The sequence below is a fragment of the Filicampus tigris genome, chromosome 2, assembly GCF_054856515.1.
Source record: "Filicampus tigris isolate MCC_2025a chromosome 2, RoL_Ftig_1.0, whole genome shotgun sequence".
NCBI lineage: Eukaryota > Metazoa > Chordata > Actinopteri > Syngnathiformes > Syngnathidae > Filicampus > Filicampus tigris.
Genome location: NC_141218.1, coordinates 16707803 through 16728445, shown reverse-complemented (window position 1 = coordinate 16728445; position 20643 = coordinate 16707803). Strand labels below are relative to the sequence as shown.

At 40.8% G+C, this 20643-nt stretch overlaps 1 protein-coding gene across 5 annotated transcripts in view; it reads left to right on the top strand.

Moving 5' to 3' along the window:
• The first annotated feature begins 753 nt into the window (after positions 1–753).
• The window catches only part of flt4 (fms related receptor tyrosine kinase 4), a 96295-nt gene continuing 76405 nt past the window's right edge, over positions 754–20643 (top strand). For 2 of the 5 annotated variants that reach the window (XM_086018501.1, XM_086018494.1), the window contains exon 1: positions 12496–12744. In XM_086018501.1, the coding sequence (XP_085874627.1) occupies positions 12687–12744 (58 nt within the window). In that variant the 5' untranslated portion in view covers positions 12496–12686. Of the gene's footprint in view, positions 1017–4459; positions 4529–4569; positions 4828–12495; positions 12745–20643 lie in introns of those variants that run through there. The other 3 variants (XM_086018521.1, XM_086018509.1, XM_086018516.1) reach the window with 3 other exon arrangements.

Sequence of the window (20643 nt, the reverse complement as noted above, 5' to 3'; positions counted from 1 at the left end):
AATTAGACCTCAAACGGTTTCCCTTTAGTATTTAGTACAGCGGTACTTTGATTTATGGATTAATTATAAACTTTTTTGATCATTTCATTTTCAATTTGACGCCCGCAACACGGTCCAAAAGAACAGAAGAAATTTGAGGAATGCTAAAAAAAAACAAACGGAACATTCAGGTTAATTCGAAACAGGTGAGTGTCATGAGTGGGTATAAAAGGAGTATTGCCTAAAGGCTAAGTTGTTCACAAGCAATGATGGGGTGAGGTTCAGCACTTTGTGAACAACTGCGTGAGTAAATAGTCCCAACAGTTTAAGAACAATGTTCTCATTCTCAACGTACAATTTTAAGGAATTGAGGGATTTCATCATCTACAATCCATAATGTCATTAAAAGATTCATAGAATCTGGAGAAATCGCTGCATGTAGGGTTGCCAACCGTCCCTTAAAAAACGGAATCGTCCCGTCTTTAGAAATATAAGTATGCGTCCCGTATTGAATTGTAAAGGGACGCACTTTGTCCCGTAATATCGTGAGAATCAAAAATAGTCCGTAAAATGCGAAGGAATTAATGAACAACAGTTGCCTTTATATGACAATTTACGGTAATGGTCCTGCTCTATGACCAATGAGCTGACAGCATATTCATACACGATATGACGATACCGAATCCGCTTATCTTATTGGTCGAGTTATTGTTGCCAAACTCGATAGCGGAAGACAAACAAAGAAGCGTGAATGACACGGTGACACACCTTCGAGCAGCGATGCGACCGGCAAAGGCACCGCTCTTCAGCAGCAATGATTGCAAAAATACAAAGGACTCAAAAGCAGAAAACACATTGGTCAAAAAAGTGAGAGAGAATATCTATCAAGTGCATTGCACTTTTTCCATAGTCGATGGTGGACTGACCCACCTCAAACAAACATGCTTTCAGTGGTGGAGACATACGAAAGGCACAACAAAACTAGGGGAACCCTAGACAGATTTGTTGTCCACCAGGTAACGCCAGAACTAGATACGGTATGTAAAGAATATTTTTTTTTAACCCTCTGATCAAGGTTAATATGGGAATGTGCAATGAATGTCAGCATTGTGTAAACAAACAATAATTTTGGGGTGGAATAAACAAGTACGTACAAATGATTTACAAGTACGTTAAACAGACAGGTAATCGATTGATTGACATTGATGAATAATAGCTAAAGAATACACACACAGCCTTACATTACAAGTTCAAACAGATATGCATAATTTTTTACTGTACAGGCAGTCGATATACTACACTTAAATTATAAATATAGTAGGAAAACAGTAACAAAAAAAAGTTTATTATTGTTCTCTTTTTTGAAGATTGAAGCGGATAAATGTGCGAAAGAAATGTTCTCCCTAACTGATTAAAGGTGAGCTCATTGTGAGCCTCAACAATGACATGTCTTGTTTGCCTGCCTCACTGCGGCAAGATCTCAGAGGAAATATAAATGGAAAAATAGGCTCCACATAATGTGGCATTGAACTGTTCATAAGTTACAGGATGAATGTTCATAAGCAGGAAAGGTTTCTGTTTGAGAGATATTTATTTTGATAAGTTAATTTTGTTAGTTTGTATTCAAGTAAATTTCTGCATAATAACTTTCTAATGTGTTCATATCATTCAAAAATACGCATCTTATTCAACTCGGGTTTGAATAGTTAAAAATTGTTTCACCCACAAAAAAAGAGCTAAAAAAAAAAAAAAAATCAAGACTTGAAGGTAGATACCTGGGCGATACCAGTGATTTGGGATTCGATCCGATAGCAAGTAATACTGGACCAAATATCGCGATACCTATCTGATATTGATACCGGAAGTGACTTAAAAAATTGTTTTATACAAAGCTGCAAACAAAACCACGTGTGCTGTCACTGTGCTAACACCAGTGAGAGCGTACACATCATCAGTTGAATCAAACTACTCCAAACTATTTTGTTATCACTTCCATGTCATCTTGTCAACAGTGGCGTGGACTCCATGCAGTGCCTACCAGTCGTGGGCCTTCATCCTGATCGTTCTTCATCCAATCGAATGCGTTTGAAAAGTTCTGGTGGGCCGGGACCAGTGCGAAGCAGTCTGTTTCTGCCAAGGCAGAAAGCTCTTTGCCCTTGGCAACACATAGCAAAAATGCTGGATGACAATACAACCTTCTAAATTATGGATTAATAAATATATTATACAGTATATATGAATTAATTTCAGATATCATACTTTATCTTGAGGATCCATACTTAAAATTGAGCACTCTGGATTGGAATATTGATATTTTGGTATCAATCTGTCCATCCATAGTTGAAGGCAGTCAGGGTGGCCGTCCCTGCTGATGAGGTGTCCCTTATTTATTTTTCCGGGAGTTGGCAACCCTAGCTGCATGTAAGCGGCAAGGCCAAAAAACAACATTGGCTGCCCGTGTCATTCGATTCCTCAGGCGGTACTACATTAAAAAACGGCATCATTGTGTAAAAGATATCGCTACCTGGGCTCAGAGACATTTCAGAAAACCATTGGCATTTAACACAGTTCATTGCTACATCTACCAATACAAGTTAAAACTCTACTATGCAAAACCATTGTACAATATCAACAACACCCAACACCCTCAGCTTCTCTGGACCCGAGCTCATCTGAGAAGGACTGGTGCAAAGTCCAAAAGTGTGATGTGGTCTGATGAGTCCACATTTCAAATTGTTTTTGGAAATCATGGAGGTCATGCCAAAGACAAAAAGGACCATCCGGACTGTTATCAGTGCAGAGTTCAAAAGCTAGCATCTGTGACATTCTGGGTTATGTTAGTGCCCATCAAATAGGTAACTTGCACAACTGTGAAGGCACCATTCATGCTGAAAGGTGCATACAGGTTTGGGAGAAATTATACATATGCTGCCATAAAAGTAATTTGTTTCTCTGGGATGTCTCTGCTTATTTCACCAAGACTATGCCAAGCCGCATTCAACACGTTACAACAGCGTGGCTTCATAGTAAGAGTGCGAATACTAACTAGACTGGCTTGCTATCAGTCCGACCTGTCTACCACTGAAAATTGTGTGGCGCATTATGAATTGCAACAATAACAATGGAATTGCCGAAATGTTGCGCAGCTGAAACTGTACATCAATCAAGAATTTGGAAAGAATTCCACCTACAAGGCTTTGACAATTAGTGTACTCGGGTCCCAATCTTGTAGTGAGTGAAATGACACAATGGTAAACATGCCCCTGTCCCATCTTTTTGGGGATTGTGTTTTAGGCATCAAATTCATGATGAGTGAAGATCTGAAAAAAAAAAACGGTAAAATGTATCACTTTGATCATTAAATATCTTGTCTTTGTAGTGTTTTCAATTGCATATAGTCTTGAAACAAATTTTCTAATCATTGTATTCTGATTGTATCCTATGACATTTCTGCATTTCAGCTCCCTGTTTAACTGTTTGTCCCTTTCAATAAACAGCTGACGATAGCTGTGCTTTTTTTCCTTCCCCACTTTCGCATCTGAAGCTCACTTGGACAGGTAACAGCTTGTAATTTGAAAACCCCATAGATCGGGGCACTTGTGAGTCAAGGTACCTCTATATTTAGCCAAATACATCTGCATCATACTTCTGAGGTTTTGGCTTCAAATCTTCACATTGTCTAGCTTCCTCGCACATTCCAAACACAGGCTTGTCTGGTTAACTGAAGACTCTAAAATTGTCCAAAGGTTTTGAATATGAGTTGATGTACCCCGCCTCTAGCCCAAAGTCAGTTAGAAGGCTCCAACTCACCCGCGAATCTAACGAGGATAAGCACTATTAAAAAAATGAAAGAATGGATAGTAAGAGAAACAGCAACACTCAGCTCTACCAAGGGAACTTTTTCCACATGCATCACTTTTACATCACTTTAATGTGGTCTTACATAAGTAAATCCCCACCAGTCACTACTGCTTTAGTTTTTGTTGAACAAAAGTTCAATTTTTGATAACTCCAACGAATGCAAGAATGCCCATTGACTTTTGAGTCCACTTTCCAAAACCATGCATGATGGGTTAATTGAAGACACTTAAGTTTATGATCGATTTCAATGCGAGTGTGGACAGTTGTTTGTCAGTATGTGACTCACAATTGGCTGACGGATGATCAGTCCACGGGATAGCCCACCTCTTGCCCAAACTCACCTGAGTTAAATTTGAGCTCACCCACAACGCTACGTCAGTGCCTTGCTCAGAGGCTCCTCCACAGTAGTCAGGAATCAGGAAGCAGAGCAACATCTACTTTTGATTAAATTTTGTCTGCCGCAAGATTGAGTGTGAGCCTTACAAACAAACTGCTTAACTCTGGCCTGAAAAATCAATGGTCTCTGTCTTTTTTATGGTGTTGCTTTTAGTGTTTAGAATGTAATATTTAGCATAATATCGCTAAGTATGCCTTTTGCTTCAATTTTTCCTTACTTCAGGGCAGAGCGTTAAGGTCAAGAAAGCCACCATTGCAGTCCACGATGTAATGCATGATGATCACTGCAAAAGTAAGCCCCAGGGTATCACATCTAAATGTCAACCACTTTAGTTGTCTGTCGTCTTGTGCTCAACTTTCCCTACATCCAGAGGGAAATCACAACAATATCCTCCATCTAAAAGGCTACCCATATTATTATGATGCAAGGCCTGGCAATGGTTGATGTTTGGGGCCAGCACGTAAAAGGATGTTCTGCAAGACGTGGATTCATACTGCCGAAGCTGGATGGACAATTCTCCTGCCGAGCTTAATGACTCATGCAACAATTGGAAATCCACTTGTCCCCAGCAATCAGACATCAATCAATAGGTAAGTCTTCTGTGGAAGGCTGTTTGAAAGTTGTCTATCACTTTGTAATCTGCATTACTGCCACCACAAGATACCAGTGTAACATTAAGGCGAGTATCATTTTCTTACAAGTTTTCATCACAAGCTTATGTTATCATTACTCGGAGCTCTTTGCTGTGTGGTGACTGCTGTATGTAATCATTCCTATCCTGACCAAATTTGTACACGATCTCTTAAAAACCCTGGAAAATGAAATCAGAGATTTGCAGAGCTGGGCACTTGACCCTTTTTTGCCGGTCCGGCCACGACCCTCCACCCTTGACCTGGGAACCCTTCCGGCCGCGACCCTCTGGCCATATTCATAAACATTGTCGGCCCCCGCCCAGTTCTGCCCCCCCCCCAAAAAAAAAAGCGTCCCTGATTGACGTCGCCGCGGGAGGGATGCTAACGGCAGAGGCTTTTTAAAGATCATTAGCTGGCTAATTTACAATTCGAACCCACTGTGGACACGCTTCAAATGCGCCAGTAGTACTTACCCAAATGCGTGTGCTTACTTGCATTGCCAGCCCCGGGGTTGGATTTGTCATATTGTATAATTATTTGGGTCCAGCAGACGACCAGAAGTCGCAGTCAACAAGTTACTTATTTATTTTGCACACTTCCCCTCCTTCACAGCCTTCAAAATAAAAGCATACCAGCAAACCACTATACACAGCAGGTTTGCTACGGCGTATTTCCAGAAATATGAAAGACGTGACAGAAGAAGTGCATGAACTCCACTTTGATGTGCCGGCGTCATCCTTGAGTGCTGCTCGCAGCTTGACTATACTCGTGAACACAAGTTGTTTTGAACGAGTTACGTTCCAATTCGGGGGGCGTCGCTTCAAAAAGACAACAATGGATATTGTGCCTGCTACGACCATAAAGGGACCGAGATGACTAGACGATGCATTTAATTTTATTGCAAAAATGATCTGGAAGGTGGCGGCTAAGGGGGAACGTGGGTGAGTAGCTTCTTTTTACACATACGCCGCTGCCAAACTAGTTTGCTTTGCAGTAGCAACGAGCCGCGTGCTGCATCCTCTCTCTCCTCTCCGTGTGGGAAACTGTATGTCATCGCAACATGCGACATAATGGAACGATCAGAACAGCAACAATTCCTGATGTGTGCGTGGCATGTGTTGCAGACCTGTCGCCATCAGCATAATGCGTCGGTCATGTGAACGGTCATGTGAATCAATGCGGCAGTTGTCGCTATTGCCGTTACGGGAGTAGAAAGAAGCCTAAAAAGAAGCCTTTCACCGAGTAGGCTGAGGTGAAATTTGGCCGCCTCGCAAGCACGTCACACTCATGAGGGCCGATTAGTGGGCCGGACTAAAATCTACTTCCGGCCATGCTTAGTCCAGCCCTTTTTAAAAATTTGTCAGGCCCCACCCCCTGCCCCAAAAATGGGCATCCGGCCGGGCCGGAGGGTCCGACCGGTCCGGCCCAGTGACGGACCGCCCAGCTCTGGAGATTTGTCTCGAAATACATTATTCATGTTTGAAAATAATTGCTGAAACCATGCAAAGAGTGAGACGTATACAGTATGTATTACTGATTTTATGGAGATACAGTCTTGCGTTAAACAGTTTTTCAGTTCAGCATGATGCTGGGCGCGGCAGAAAAGGGCACCCAGTAATGCACTTGGGTGTCTGGCATGAGTTTCCCCTACCCCGCAACACGAGAATCTGAGTACCTTCGTTCTCATCAGTGCTTATCCAGCGCAATTGCGATATGGATTTAGCCACCCTAAAATCCATCTACTCACATTGAAACGGCCAATGGCGTGGCCCTTATAGAGTGCCTCGTCGTCTGCCGTAGTGCGCGTATCTCACTCAGAGAATGACGGGAGAGCAAGCAGGGGAAAACGAAATCAGTCCGACTCTGCATTCGCAGAAGCTTTGGGCTGGCCTTACATCTTAAGAGCGCCTCGTTGTCAGTAGTGTGCCCGGTTTTGAAGCCTCATTTTATTATATATCCCGGTACTTGACATTTTCTATACTTTTATTCAACCATTCAAATTTGTCAAGGTTATTAACATAACTCTTCTCTGTGGCGTGTCAAATCAAGAAGGCATATTTAGTTTTATTTCACAGGGAATTTGATTGTCCAGCTCCTTTGTCACTCTTTCATTTCTTTCATTCTCGTTTATGTTAGCTGTATCTCGGTAAAATTGTATGTTAAAGAAAAGTTTTTTATACATCATAAAAAAACTTCCTAAAAAACCTGCAAAGCTGATGACCTAGTAAAACCCCAATCATTTTCAATGTGCATTGCTATAGTTCCTTTGCGTGGATATGAATGCAGTTTTGCAAGAAAGAAACATGGCCAAGGTCTGCCCTGACTCGGCATTCTTCAAAGGAGGAAAAACATTGCTCTGCATGAATCACTCTTGTTTTGTTAAATTATGACTGAGATTGCCTCTTTGGTTGGATTTACGTCTATTTGAATACACGTCCACTCTGCTGTTTCACTTGCCCTAATCATGGTACTTGAAGTCCAACATTAAGTATCCTGAGGCACAAAAAGCTTGTCCAATTAGATTACAACACTCAGATAACCCACTGTCCACCACAAACCACATAATGCTGTGAAATGGAGAATTCTGCTGCAAAGAGCCAAATGTTTCCCTCAGGCCTATTTGACTGACCCGTGCAGAGCTCTATTACTGCATATTAATGCAGATGTTTTCCATTCATGCAAGGGAAGTGGGCTGACATAATTGCTCACATATCAATGTTGTGTTCCCGCCAAATGCTAAATAAGGTAGATTCAAAGTGAAGATTTTTGCAAATCGGTTACTTAAAAAAAACTTGTTAGGTTGACGAGTCATGTGAAATTTGAAACGCTTAATTGTGCATTACTTACCCACAACCAAGTATGTGGTGCCATTGCACAAGGCAATTCAAAAATATTCGTGCCCCCAAAGGCGCTTGTTGCACTCTGAAATTATAATCATAAATAATAATATAATAAAAAAGTGTTACCAGTAACCACACAGTGATTTTTTTTTTTCCCCCTCCGAACTGCTGGGAAAATAGTCGGGCTGACATTCGTATATGGTAAACTAGATCAATTTCTTTGATCGCAAATCGTCATGTGTGTGTTCGGTCGAGCCACTGATTAGGAAGCTACCTGAAGCTTGCGCTGTTGCTTGTGTTTAGTGTTTGTATCATGTGTCTCCAATGTGTTCCTCACCTCAATAAAAATTAAGATTGTGACCATAATGTACTTACCAGATAAGCTAAAAGTTGCCAAGCGTCTTCTGTTACTTCTTATACAACAGCTTTTTTATATTATTTGTATTTTCTGGCAGTCTTGATGCCCTGTGGCACCATGCTGCTTCTCATAGCTCAGTTTTGGTGCGGTGCCAGACATCTGGTTCGGTGAGGAAATTGTTATAAGGGTGGTGTGATGTGTTGGCCGCATCGAGTACGTCACTACGGGCCATATTGTCCTTTTTATATAGCTCACCTTCAGAAAACAGTTCTGCCGTGATTGGTCGTTACCTGAGCCCCTCAGCAACTGTCCCTTGAGATGGCTAAAAACGGGTGGACTTTGCTGCTTATTGCTTAACTCATATTCCAAAATGCAATATTAATCAGAATGCCGTGTTTAGACTAGTGGAGCTACATAAAACATATTATTGGCAAGAACATTTTGGGGTTGACTTCACCTTTAAGTCGATATGAGAATCTGCACAGTCAGAAAAATGCGTAATGTGTTAAAATGCCTCTTATGCACATGGGAAAGTATGACCCAATAAGAGCAGGAAGGACATTTCTTCACCATGTGCGGCTTTTGAAGGTGTCATAATAGAGAACAGTGTATTTTTGTTGTTATTTCTGAGGCGCAGTTTGCTGCCTGCATAAACACAAATCAATGTCGAGGCTCTTGCAAAATTATACTTTGGCATAGGTTTTCAAAACAGATGAAATAGTTCGATGGCACATCAAAAGCATATTATTTCTCAGTACCGGGTTGTGCTGAGCTCAGTGAAGGTAATAAAACATAAGATTTTCTCTCAGTTCTCAGATGAGAGATGTTTGCTGCCACAATCCAAGCAAAGAAAAATGTTCTATATATAAAAGCGTGCTTGGAGGAGGCTGGCATGATGCACGGTGCTGGACTGACCCATTGGCATGCACCTCAGAGTAAGCCACTTGCGAGCATGAGCTGCATCCTTCCTTTGCCTCTCGCTGTGGATGCCTAATGTGTTTCCTGGCCTGGAGATGAGCCGGATGGAGTGTTGGCACCTCAAGGACGGGTCCTTGACTCTTTAAGTTGTCTCTTAGGAGCCTGCTGCATTATAAACTTTTGGAAATGACACAGCAGGGACCACCGCGGAGCCCCGCACGACCGCCGCTGTTGTTTGTTATCGCTTTTTGCACGGATGGCTTGTCTAAATGCTGATGTGCACGATGCAATATTCTATTGGACACTTGAGTGTTTTCTCAACTTTATGACATTATTGGTTTTATATTTGGGATGAGATTTGGTAACTCCCAGTATAACGTTTTGTTAAACTATCAACGTGATTTAGTGTGTTTATCTTGCTCTGAAGCTACAGAGCCTAGGGGGCGGAGAGCTGGGGAACATTTTAATTACAACCATTCAATCTCAACATTGTGCTTTAAGGTCACAGAGGTGGCTTGCCGTGAGGGATCCGGAGGAAAAACCACGCACAATGATCTCAACCCTATTATTCCACGCACTCCAGATATTAGTTTTTTTGTGCCTGTGGTTTACTCACTATCACCGAAGATAATGGCGTAATAAAATTGAGAGAGACAATCAGGCGTATACTGGGATTCAGTTTGGAATCATGACTTGAGTCTGGAGTCATGCAGCTATATCAAATAGGTGGAAAAAAGAAGCACATTGATTTCCTTCACTTACGGTGCTGGGAATTAAACATCGATCATACCGGTATTTCAGTCGGCGGGAGAAATTGCTTAATAAATGAGTTAAAATGACACACCTGAAAGGCTGGGCACGGTGTGTGTTCGGCATGTATCCATCTTCAGCATCCCTTGTTATGACAATGTCTCTTTGTTTACACAATCACATATAACGGACTCAACTTTCCTCCAGGGGTCACAAAATAATGACACAGCAGGGAGTGACCGGCTTACACTTTTCTTCTATTTATTGCTAAACTAAACTCATTTGCATTCAAGAGACATTGTGGAGTGGGGTGGAGGAGATATATTGTGTTGGTCTGCGCAAGAAAAGTTCTTAAATTACTTTGTTGTCTGGAATTCATATTGTATAGAACATAATGTACGGTACAAAAGTGAGCCTGCTTCAAAAAAAATTAATAGCAGGCATTTTGACCTGCACAGATAAAACTTTCTGGATGTTGAAGAGATTTATTACCTTTTGGATAAATAACAGCTGACCTTACAATATGGGCGCACAATGCGATTCATCTTGTATTTATTTGCATCTTCTAAATGCCTGCGGTAACTCTGTACAAATGTCTGTTGACATTAGGAATGCTGAGCAATTAGAAATTCCTCTAAAACACTTCTGGCACAAGCGCAAGGACGTACGGTATAGTTACCTCAGCCAAGGACGGCATGTTTTTATTGCATTCGTTTCTTTGTTAGAAAGTACAGTTATACAAAAACAACTTGACCAACTTTTTTGTGAGTAAGTGTGGGACATGAATAAATGACATTTTGATATTTGCAGAGCTGGGCAGAGGTTTTTTTCACTTCTTCTGGCACATAGTATTTTGGCATTTCCACTCAGTGAATGTAAAAAAATACATGACAGTGTTAACAATTTTAATGTTTCTACTTTTTACAATTTCTAAACTTGTGTGACAATTACAAATGTTAAAAGGGAACTAAGTTCAAGAAACTTGGACAAAGAAACTTGTTATAACGTTATCATTTACAAAGTTGTACATGTACTTATCTGGAATAGAGTTTTCAATACTGAAAATAGTTTTGGTACAAATCTAGACCACATTTGGTCCACAGCTGACCAGGATGTCATTTTTGGGTATCGCACGTGTATCTTAATTGGGCCGTATATTAACTTGTCTATTGCTGCTCTAGATCAGTTCCAGCCCAAAGTTTTTGCAGGTCTGGGAAGTTAGTCCATACCACAGCAGGCCCTTTATCAAAAAGTCAATGGGACTGGATCCATTTTGCAAATTTGGACCAAATTTTGAAGCACATCTGGCCCATGTCTGATTCAGTTATATTTTTCTATATGAATACCAAGAGATGAGCCAATCTGGATTTCTTTTTGCAGATCTCCTTGATACCAAGAAGTTGATGTACAACGCTTTTACTCTTTGCTACACTTCCTCTGATGTTTTCCATCTCAGGCATGCTGTGCACACGATGATTAAATCCAGCGCTCTCAACGGTCTCTCACCCAACATAATGAAATAGTCCGCTGTCCGAGGTGGCAAGATGCTACCGGTATTTGCACTTTGACGTCACTTCCAGTCTGCAGCTGAAAATGATTGCATCTGGCATGGTGCCACCCTTTCGTTGATGAATCATTTCATTCTATTCTTATGCCAAGAACGCAACATTAGTCAGAGTGTTGTTTTTAATAGTTATGGCACACATTTTACAATGTATTCTTGCATTAATAAAATTGTGTTTGGTTTCCCTTTAACAGCAGTTTTATTTCAGTAATGGTTAACTTTATTGAATGACTTTTAAAAAGGTTATGGTATTATTCTGTGTGCATTTGTGTATGTGGAAGCACGGTACATCAAGGAATGACAACAAAACAATCGAATCCCTCACAAAAAAATCATAGGCATCATATTTGGTCCTGATCCAAACATTGAACTGTCGATTTTTCCACAAACTTTATCGTGTTTACACCTAATAACAATTCACAATATTATATTATCACTGGAGGGACATAATGAAAGCAACTGCCGATGACAACAGCATGTAAAAAATACTTAGCATTTGAGAGATGTGAGACCTTGATTAAGCTGTTTGGGAGTTTGTGACTGACACGGAAAGATGTGAACCAGGAAGCAAGATATTACTCATAAATGGTCTTATTTCATTTTCATTTCGACAGCCTAAAAACTAGCAGCTTCTGGCGTTACAATAGTGGTTCAATTTGCATTTTTTTTTGTCAATTCAAAACATTAACAAAGCTATGTAAATATGTTTTGATTGTGTGGCCAGTGATATATATTTTTTTCTACTTAGGATGAGCGCTATGGAAGATTTTAAAAGTGGGAACTTTTGTGAGTGAATTATTTTATTTTAATTTATGTCTTGTCTTAGCATGGTTTCAAAACGGGTATTGTCAATAATGGACAGCATTTTTTTTTCTTACACAGGGCGCCTGTCCGTTTTTTTTTTTGTGTAAAAGTAAAAAAGTTGAGTAGTTTTACTTTAATCACAGAATTACTTGTACTTTTACTTAAGTACAAAGTCATCTCTGTTCATGATGAATGTCACTGACGCTGCCTTTAAGCCATTAAGATGGCTTAAGTTAAGCGTGTCACCCTTATTGTACACGCACGCTCCGATGGTTGTTTCAGTCACGAGCAAAGGAAAGGGAACTCATTCACTTCCTTTCCACAAACCAGCTCCCACCCCACACACCCCCACTTACAAACACACGCACACAACATTTGGGATCTGTCCTGTGTCCCGAACACATGCACGTATCGCACGCGTCGCCTGGCCGAGTTTCACCTGAGTCTACTCCTCCGTGGACTCACAATACCATCAGCCCACACACATTAGCCTTTTTTCCCTCCCCAACTATTTATTTACAAGCACGCAATATAGTGGAAACACCGTCCAACCTGTTGCTCTTGTGGAGCGGAGTTATTGGAGATGAAGACACATTTGAAGTTTTTCTATCGCACGTGGATTGGAGTTGCTTATGCAGCAGGTGAGGAGACTTCGAGATCTAAATTTAGCGCGCTAAAAGCTGAACGTCAAGGACGCAAAGTTTTAACGTTTGAGTCTTCTACATATATTTTTTCAATTAAGCATATAGATAGATAGATAGGTCAAACTAACAAAAAAGGTTTGAACTTTTTATGTCAAATGATCCATTAAAATTTGGTGCACACCCACATAATGGTGCTAAACAAATGTTCTATATTTTCCCTCATCTCAATGAATAATGCCAACATGCAGGATATTGTGCACAACAGATACAATGGAAAGGGCACATTTCCGTCAAATTGTTGTTTTATGTTCCAATTGGTAAATTATATTTGACATGACATTAAGGTGTAGAGGTACTCCATGCTTTTTGTTTCACTTTTTCGGCACTTCCTGGGATCAGTGAACGCCTCAAGGTTCCAATGTTTTTTATTGTAGTCCATGAAATGCATTTTTATAGAGGGTAAAATGGCCTTTTTAGATTGCATTCTATTTAGATGCAAATCCCTTTTTATGGACAATTTCCTAATCTGTTACTGAACCATGTTTGGATCACTGTCACTATATGCTATAATACTCTTTCTTTAATGGTAAAATGTACACAGCACAGGTGTAAAATTCAAGGTTTGTGGGCCAGATGCGTCACTCCACGTCATTTTATATGGTCCGTGTTCATAGCTAGTTATCCATCAAAAAATATATACTCATCAAATGCAACACAGTGGACGATTGGTTAGCACATCGGCCTCACAATACAAAAGGTCCAGGGTTCGATCCCCGCCTCCGGCCTTAGGTTGTGGAGTTTGCATGTTCTCCCCGTGCCTGTGTGGGTTTTCTCCGGGTACTCCGGTTTCCTCCCACATTCTAAAGACATGCATGGTAGATTAATGGAAAACTTTAAATTGTCCCTCGGTGTGCCTGTGAGTGTGAATGGTTGTTTGTCTACATGTGCCCTGCGATTGGCTGGCAACCAGTTCAGGGTGTACTCCACCTCGTGAGGAGGCGGTTCAGATAATAATTGGATGTATGAATCAAATGCAAGGGTAATTATGTAGTGTGATGGCCTAACAATTATGGTTCCCTCACAGAACATATTAGGTAAGACGCAAGAAGTGTAACTTCGCTCTCGCCACACACTTAGTCCGTTAACAAACACAGTGCAGCTCAGCTTCTGGCTCTCTAGTGTCATGGATAGCAGTACACTTCCGTGACACAAAATGTCAAACAGCATGATTGTACGAAAAAGTAGTGGCCGCAAAAAGTGGTAGCACCTCACAAATGCCACTTTCAGTGTTATTTAAACAGCACTCATACTTGCGCCGCAGCTTTGGCGGCAGGCGGGGCTGCATGCCGAGCGCACACATTTTTTATGCGTTCTACTTCGTTCGTGGTTCTTCCACGTGGCTAACTAGGAATCGAAACTTTGCACCGACATTCATAAATCTGAACGATTCCTGGAGAACCGGAATGATGTTCCCGGTTCCACTCGATTCCCGGTTATCGATGCCCCAACCTATTGCGTTTTGTTGCAAAACTTTTGCATTTTAACGCAAGACGTTTTCACTTTTTATTGCGGTATCTCGCAATAGAAATAATGTTTGCAAAATAACAATGTTATTCTAGGAGGAGAATGAACATCTTTTCGGGTCATACCTTTCAGTGTAAGCAGAGCTGGCATGACCTGTGAAGTTTGGATAGATTTTTACATCACTTGTCAGGTTTGGATAGATTTTTACAGTTAACAAAACAAAATTACTCTGCACCTTTTTCTTCGTTAGTGAAATGGACGTCCCCTAGAGGGTGAGAACAATAGGGTAGGGAGGGGACGCACATGAAAAAGAGCACTACAGTGTGGTGCAGGCTTAGTCATGGCTGCACCGTGGTATCGCGGTAGAGAACAGTGGTCCCAACACAACACGTCAATCAGTACTTGACTCGGTTAGGGACGAATAGAGGGACGGACGAAAACCCACTTCCATTCTTGCTTAGTCTGTCCTTTTTAAAAGACTTCTCATCCTCTGTCGGTCCGTCCAAAAAATGGGCATCCGTCTGGGATGATCCAGGGTTCGGAATGCCCATCTCTGGATTTTGGTTTATTTAATCGAGGTGCAGAAAGACTGATTCCACGCTCTGTGGACCTGTGTGGTGGATGTCACCGGACTTCACTCAAAAATATTACAACATTGTCAGACAATCCCCCCGAATCATTGTAAATATTAATTCCTTGAACAATTTATAATTGTTACAGCTTTAAAAGATTTTAATAGCACCTCCTATAAAGAGGAGGGACATAGGCCAGTTCAAATAAAATATTAAATGTAAAATTTGGATCTGTTTCTATACATTTTGTAAAAATTTGAGGTTATTTCAACAAGATTTGCCAAAATTATTGGACTGTGAAATGATCTCAAATTTTGGGACACCCTGTTTCATGACATGAACAAATGTAATCTGTTCCTGTTTGCACAATAGAAAAGCAGTTGTGAATCAAACCATAACCTTACTAAGCCATGATTTTTGACCTACATCTTACATCTCTAGTGATTATACATTTATGCGTTTTCACTGTGATAACCTGCGCCCCGAGGACAACCATAACCACTTGTTGTCCAATGATGAAAACAATTTTGTCACAGCATGTCACGACCTTAAGATGCCACTATACAGGATTCCAACTTTGCATTTTCCAATTGAATGAGCAATCTCGCAGTTTCCAAGCATTCTGTGAGGTACCAGCGGGAGACATGATGTTGTCATGTGTATTGTAGTTTGTTGATGTCTGCCCAATTGCGTTGAGTGAGTTTACACCACAGGCCTACACATCTAGTGTATGTAGGTCATACTGTGAATACAGTGTTGGACGGATGTAGATTGGATTGACGTGTAGGAAGTGCAGAGGGTCGGATCTGTATTATATTGGTGAAAGAAGACACAATGTCATCAACACTTGTTTTGTTATGTGATTTGGCTGTGAAGTGGAGCTGAAAAAATATGTTTCAGAAAGCCCTGTCACTCACTGACTGTGTGATGTATGAGTACAGCTGAGGTTGTTGGCAGTCTTGCTGAGAGAGACTTCATGCGCATATTGGAGTTGTTAATCATTCACTACGGCTGAACAGCTGTTCATGAAGTTCATTTTTCTTAAGGAACACTTTCTTAAATCCCAACACCAATACGTGAATCATTTCACAAATTGGGGGAGTATTTGTTGACACAGCTCACTCCAAATGATGACATTTTGTAATAAGGTGAAACCCTGACCAACACCCCCTTCCCCTGTTTTGCAGTTCATGGTTACCTTCAAATTCAAATGCCCTAAGGGTCATATAATTTTGAGTTCTATACAAATGTTTGTTTAAAAAAAAAATCATTTTAAGTATGTGCTGTATGTGATCATTTCACACACTGACACACAATCAGGGGTTGAAGGCGGTCTGCAAGTGCTCACATCACAGCGGACAACATTACATCATCCACAAGTGGAGTTCAAAATTAATATTTCTGAATGGGTTGTATGGTCCTTCAGAAACGCTCAATTGTTTTAAACGAAAGAAAGAAAGAAACGCAATCTACTGTAAAGTAATTTTGAGAACATTTATTGTGAAGATCTCAAAAGTCAAAATCAAAACTCAGTAGGCCTACTGAGAAAACAAACAACATTTGTGATATTATAAATATCCAATATATTATGTTGGGTGACGTGAGTCTGTAACATTTCATTTCTGGTCCTGCTTCGGTAGGCTATATGTGGAGTATTATTTTTTTAAAATAATTTTCTCTTCAGACACTGATTAAATTGCCTTCTATTTTACTGTTCAATGTTTGATACGCTTTGCTTTAATGCTGTTCCAGCCAGACTTCTGTGAAAAGTGTACTTGATCACCCAAGCACTTAATTCCGGTCTTTCACAGTTACATGGCTATTTTAGCTTAGCAGTTAGCATGGCTTCTCCGTCTTCTGTTGATTACTGCTTGTCATCATTTCGTGAGAATGATACTGGTCAGAAATCGAACTTATTGGCCACTATGGAGGTGATGATTACTGACTCAGCGTCTGCAACATGTTTAGCCACACTACTAGCCATCTGAAGCTTGTTGCTAGCTAGCTGGTGCTGCGTATAGGTACCACCGTGCTTGCCTCGACCGCCTATGTCCTGCCCGTAGGTGAAGGTGACATAAGTGCGTTGCATCAACGTTAACGTGCGTACATCCAGCCCAGCAAAGTTTTTTGGGACAGTCTCTGCCGTTCTGAAAAACGTAAACGTCTGTGATTCACAGTTTTACTATTCAAAGTATTTTAATTAAGGAGGCACAAAATGGGAATTTGGACTCGCAAACGGTGATGCGAAACTGCTAATTTCGAGCCTATCAGGTAAATACAGTACATATACACATACAATGTTTAGTTAGTTATAAATTGTATGTATGGGCCAAAATTACTTGTGAATAAGGGGCCACTAGGGGGCATCATCTTCATCATCTTTTCCTTTTTATTTGATAAAAACAAGTTGCAGTCTTGTATGATTACCTTCCAGATGTGTTTACTTTGCAAATTCAAATTATTTATATTTTCAAAGAGTAATGCTGACATTTTCCTTAAGGGGTCCAGCTTAACCCCTACTGTTGGGTTTGTTTGTTTGTTTTTTATGTGGGGAGAAGCAAGTGGTCTAAAATGCTAAATTTCCCACAATGTTTCAGACAGTCTACATGGGTCAATATGACAATGCATTACACTTGCTGCACTGCCAAAATTCCTTGCATGTTCAGCTGTAACAGTAAAACACACATAAGCTAGCTCAACAAAGGTAACTGTAGCCTGAAACTAGCTACAGCATACTAACAATATTATCCAGTCTCGTCTCATCAACAAAAACACACACGCATCTTGTCATGCTTTGGTCAGCAAAGAGACATGTTTAGGTCATCAACAAAATCATATCATCGTTATCGTTGGCAAAAACAACACTGCACTTCAGGCTGGATGAAACGTATCCGTCCATTTTCAATAGCGCCTGTTTATGCTGCTGGGTGAGCTGGAGCTTATGCAAGCTGACTTTATGAAAGAGCCAGTGTAACTTCCCCTGCAGGCACGACAAACACAAGTTGTTTTCTTGACACGGGTTTAATGAAGGTGTCGATTCTCTATCGAACCGTGACAATTAAACAGAAATAATAATATGATTTAGATAATAACAATGATAGAAAAAACATGGCTACACAAGTAGCTAACAACTACACACAGTGAAAACAATATCAAAATGAAAAAAAAATTGCAGAATTACATATACATTTACTGGCAGGATACACAGTAGACTGGTTGCCAGCCAATTGCAGTCATGCTTGATACCTACAGCGATGGCCTTCGAACACACGCTTCTCCTAATCCTCTTAACACTTCCATGTTCTTTCTCCCATACACATGCATGACATGAAAATAACATATCGTCGCTGTCCTGTGAAAAACACTCATCTCCAATTTTGGAGACTTTCTTAATTATCACTTTAATTTGATGTCTGTAACGTGGAAACATGATTCATGTAAGAATAAGAAAATGAAAAAAAATGGAGATACGTGTTTTTCACATGACAGCGACAATATGATGTGTGAGTGTGACACAAGTGTTATGTAGTCGCTGGCCTTTCTTCATTATCATCACAGAGGGAGAGCGAGTGGGCGTGGAGGTTGGTCACTGGCGGGCCTACATGACCTTATCATATTAGTGAGACGGATTGACACATTTCTGGAGCTTCAAGAGTTAAACCCCAAGTCAATTTTCTAACATCTCTCTTACATGCCTTCCTGCCTTGAGTTTGAAAGATGGCGCTATTATTAAAAGTGCTGCAGAATTTCTTGCCTCGTAGAAAGCGCAACTTGGCTGGTGTAAAAGATTAAATTGCATTGAGTCTGGGGTAAATGACAGATTTGTCTCTGCTCGGCTTTCTTGTGTTTGTCGGAGTGTAATTAGCCACTGAAAGACGTGCTGATTAAAGAAGCAACACGCGAGAGGGGGCAGAGATTTTCATCTGAAACAGAAAGATCTTTGACAGTGTCAGTGTTGCTTTAAGATGTTTAAAGGGATGTCAACCCAAACATATTTTTTTCAAGAATATGTTCTATGCAAGCCCACTAGTTGAAACAAGGCATTCTGATTAATATTGTGTTTGTGGAATAGGAGTTAATCCACCCGTTTTAGCCATCTCCGGGGGCGGCCATTTTGTCACTTCTGTCGACTGAAAATGACATCACAACTGCTCAGGTAGCGACCAATCACGGCTCAGCTTCAGAAAGCAGGTCAACCGTGATTGGTCGTTACCTGAGCCCTGAGCAGTTGAGGTGTCATTTTCAGTTGAAAGAAGTGACAAAATGGCCGCTCCCTGAGATGGCTAAAAAGATGTGGATTTTGCTGCTTCACTCATATTCCACAAACACAATATTAATCAGAATGCCTCGTTTCAACTAGTGGGCCTGCATAGAACATATTCCTGAAAAAAATATGTTTGGGTTGATTTCGACTTTAAGTACTGGACCGTACCTCCACTTGATCAGATCATACCCAAAATGTGACTCTCAGTTCTGGGTGTTATTGCAGTGCCCCACTTTTATGGTTGACTCATTTTAGCCAACAACAACCAACGTTTCCTTCCTCCGATCTCACGATACACTCTCAGTCCTGCATGAAAGGCATGTCCTCGATTATTTTCTTCTATCAGCCGGAGAGTAAAGCATAGGAGGGAGGAATTTTGCATGGGAAGTTTGCCGCAGTCCAAATAAATGGAGACCAGTACTTCATTCATCACTAGTGCTGAGCAGTGAGGCCTCTCTGAGCATATACATGTCTGGTCAGTCACTTTCAGATCAGGTTAGCACACCAACAGCCCCAACACGACCACAGCTGAGAGATCATCTCTTTCAACTGTAGGAATTCGCAGTCAAGGCCAAAAATGTGTCTGCGTTGGTAGAAGATAGTTGATGGAAACCATCTGTGCTTTTCATTTTTTTATAACCTTGACTTGTTTTCCACGCCTCAATGTATACAAAGGCAGTGCCATCTTTCAAATGAAGCATTTAATTCGTGACAGTTTCATTCCACAACGGGCGTGGCCAAATTGACATCACTTTTGCACCGACATTTTTCTGACAACGTCATTTATGGAAAAAAGAGCATACGCAACACATCATGCAGGGTGTAGTTCTTCCTTATCTTCTGGATGGATTGTAAACAAAAGTAAAGATCAGTCACTCCACCCACATTCCTTCCTTCAGTCTACACATTCATCAATCGTGACATTGATCCTCCATCCATCCTTCCTCCCCAGTTCATTCCTTACAGCAATCCAGCACCCCTTTTCCATTCTTCCTTCTTTCTGTTCTCACTTCTTCCCTCACACCCATTCTTACATTGCTTCTGTCACTCCTATATCGTAGCCACTTTCCTTTCTGACTTCATTCCTTCAATCATGCTTCCCGTTTCCATCCGGGTCCGTCCGTCCGTCCGTCCGTCAATCCATCCATCCATCCATCCATCCATCCATCCATCCTCATCCTTCCTTCCATTAATCATGTATCCCTTTTTCTTATATCCACCCCAGATTGTTTTACATTGTCTTTATCACTTTTTTGGGGGGAAAAAAATTCCCATCCGAAATTATTGATTTCCATGTTGATTTTCTGTTAGAAATGCACCTAATCTTTCCATCCAATTTGCACCTGATTTTGATTTTACACTCAGCAACTACAAAAGACGCGTTTCATTAGAAATTATTCCCACAGCATGAACCTTAAAAACGCGCACAATTCGAAACACAAGTGCTTCCACTGCGGTAAATTCCCATAAATTTGACATTGTCTGCAGTGCTTACCATTTTCATGAGTGCGCAACTTCACACGCATTGTGTTAATG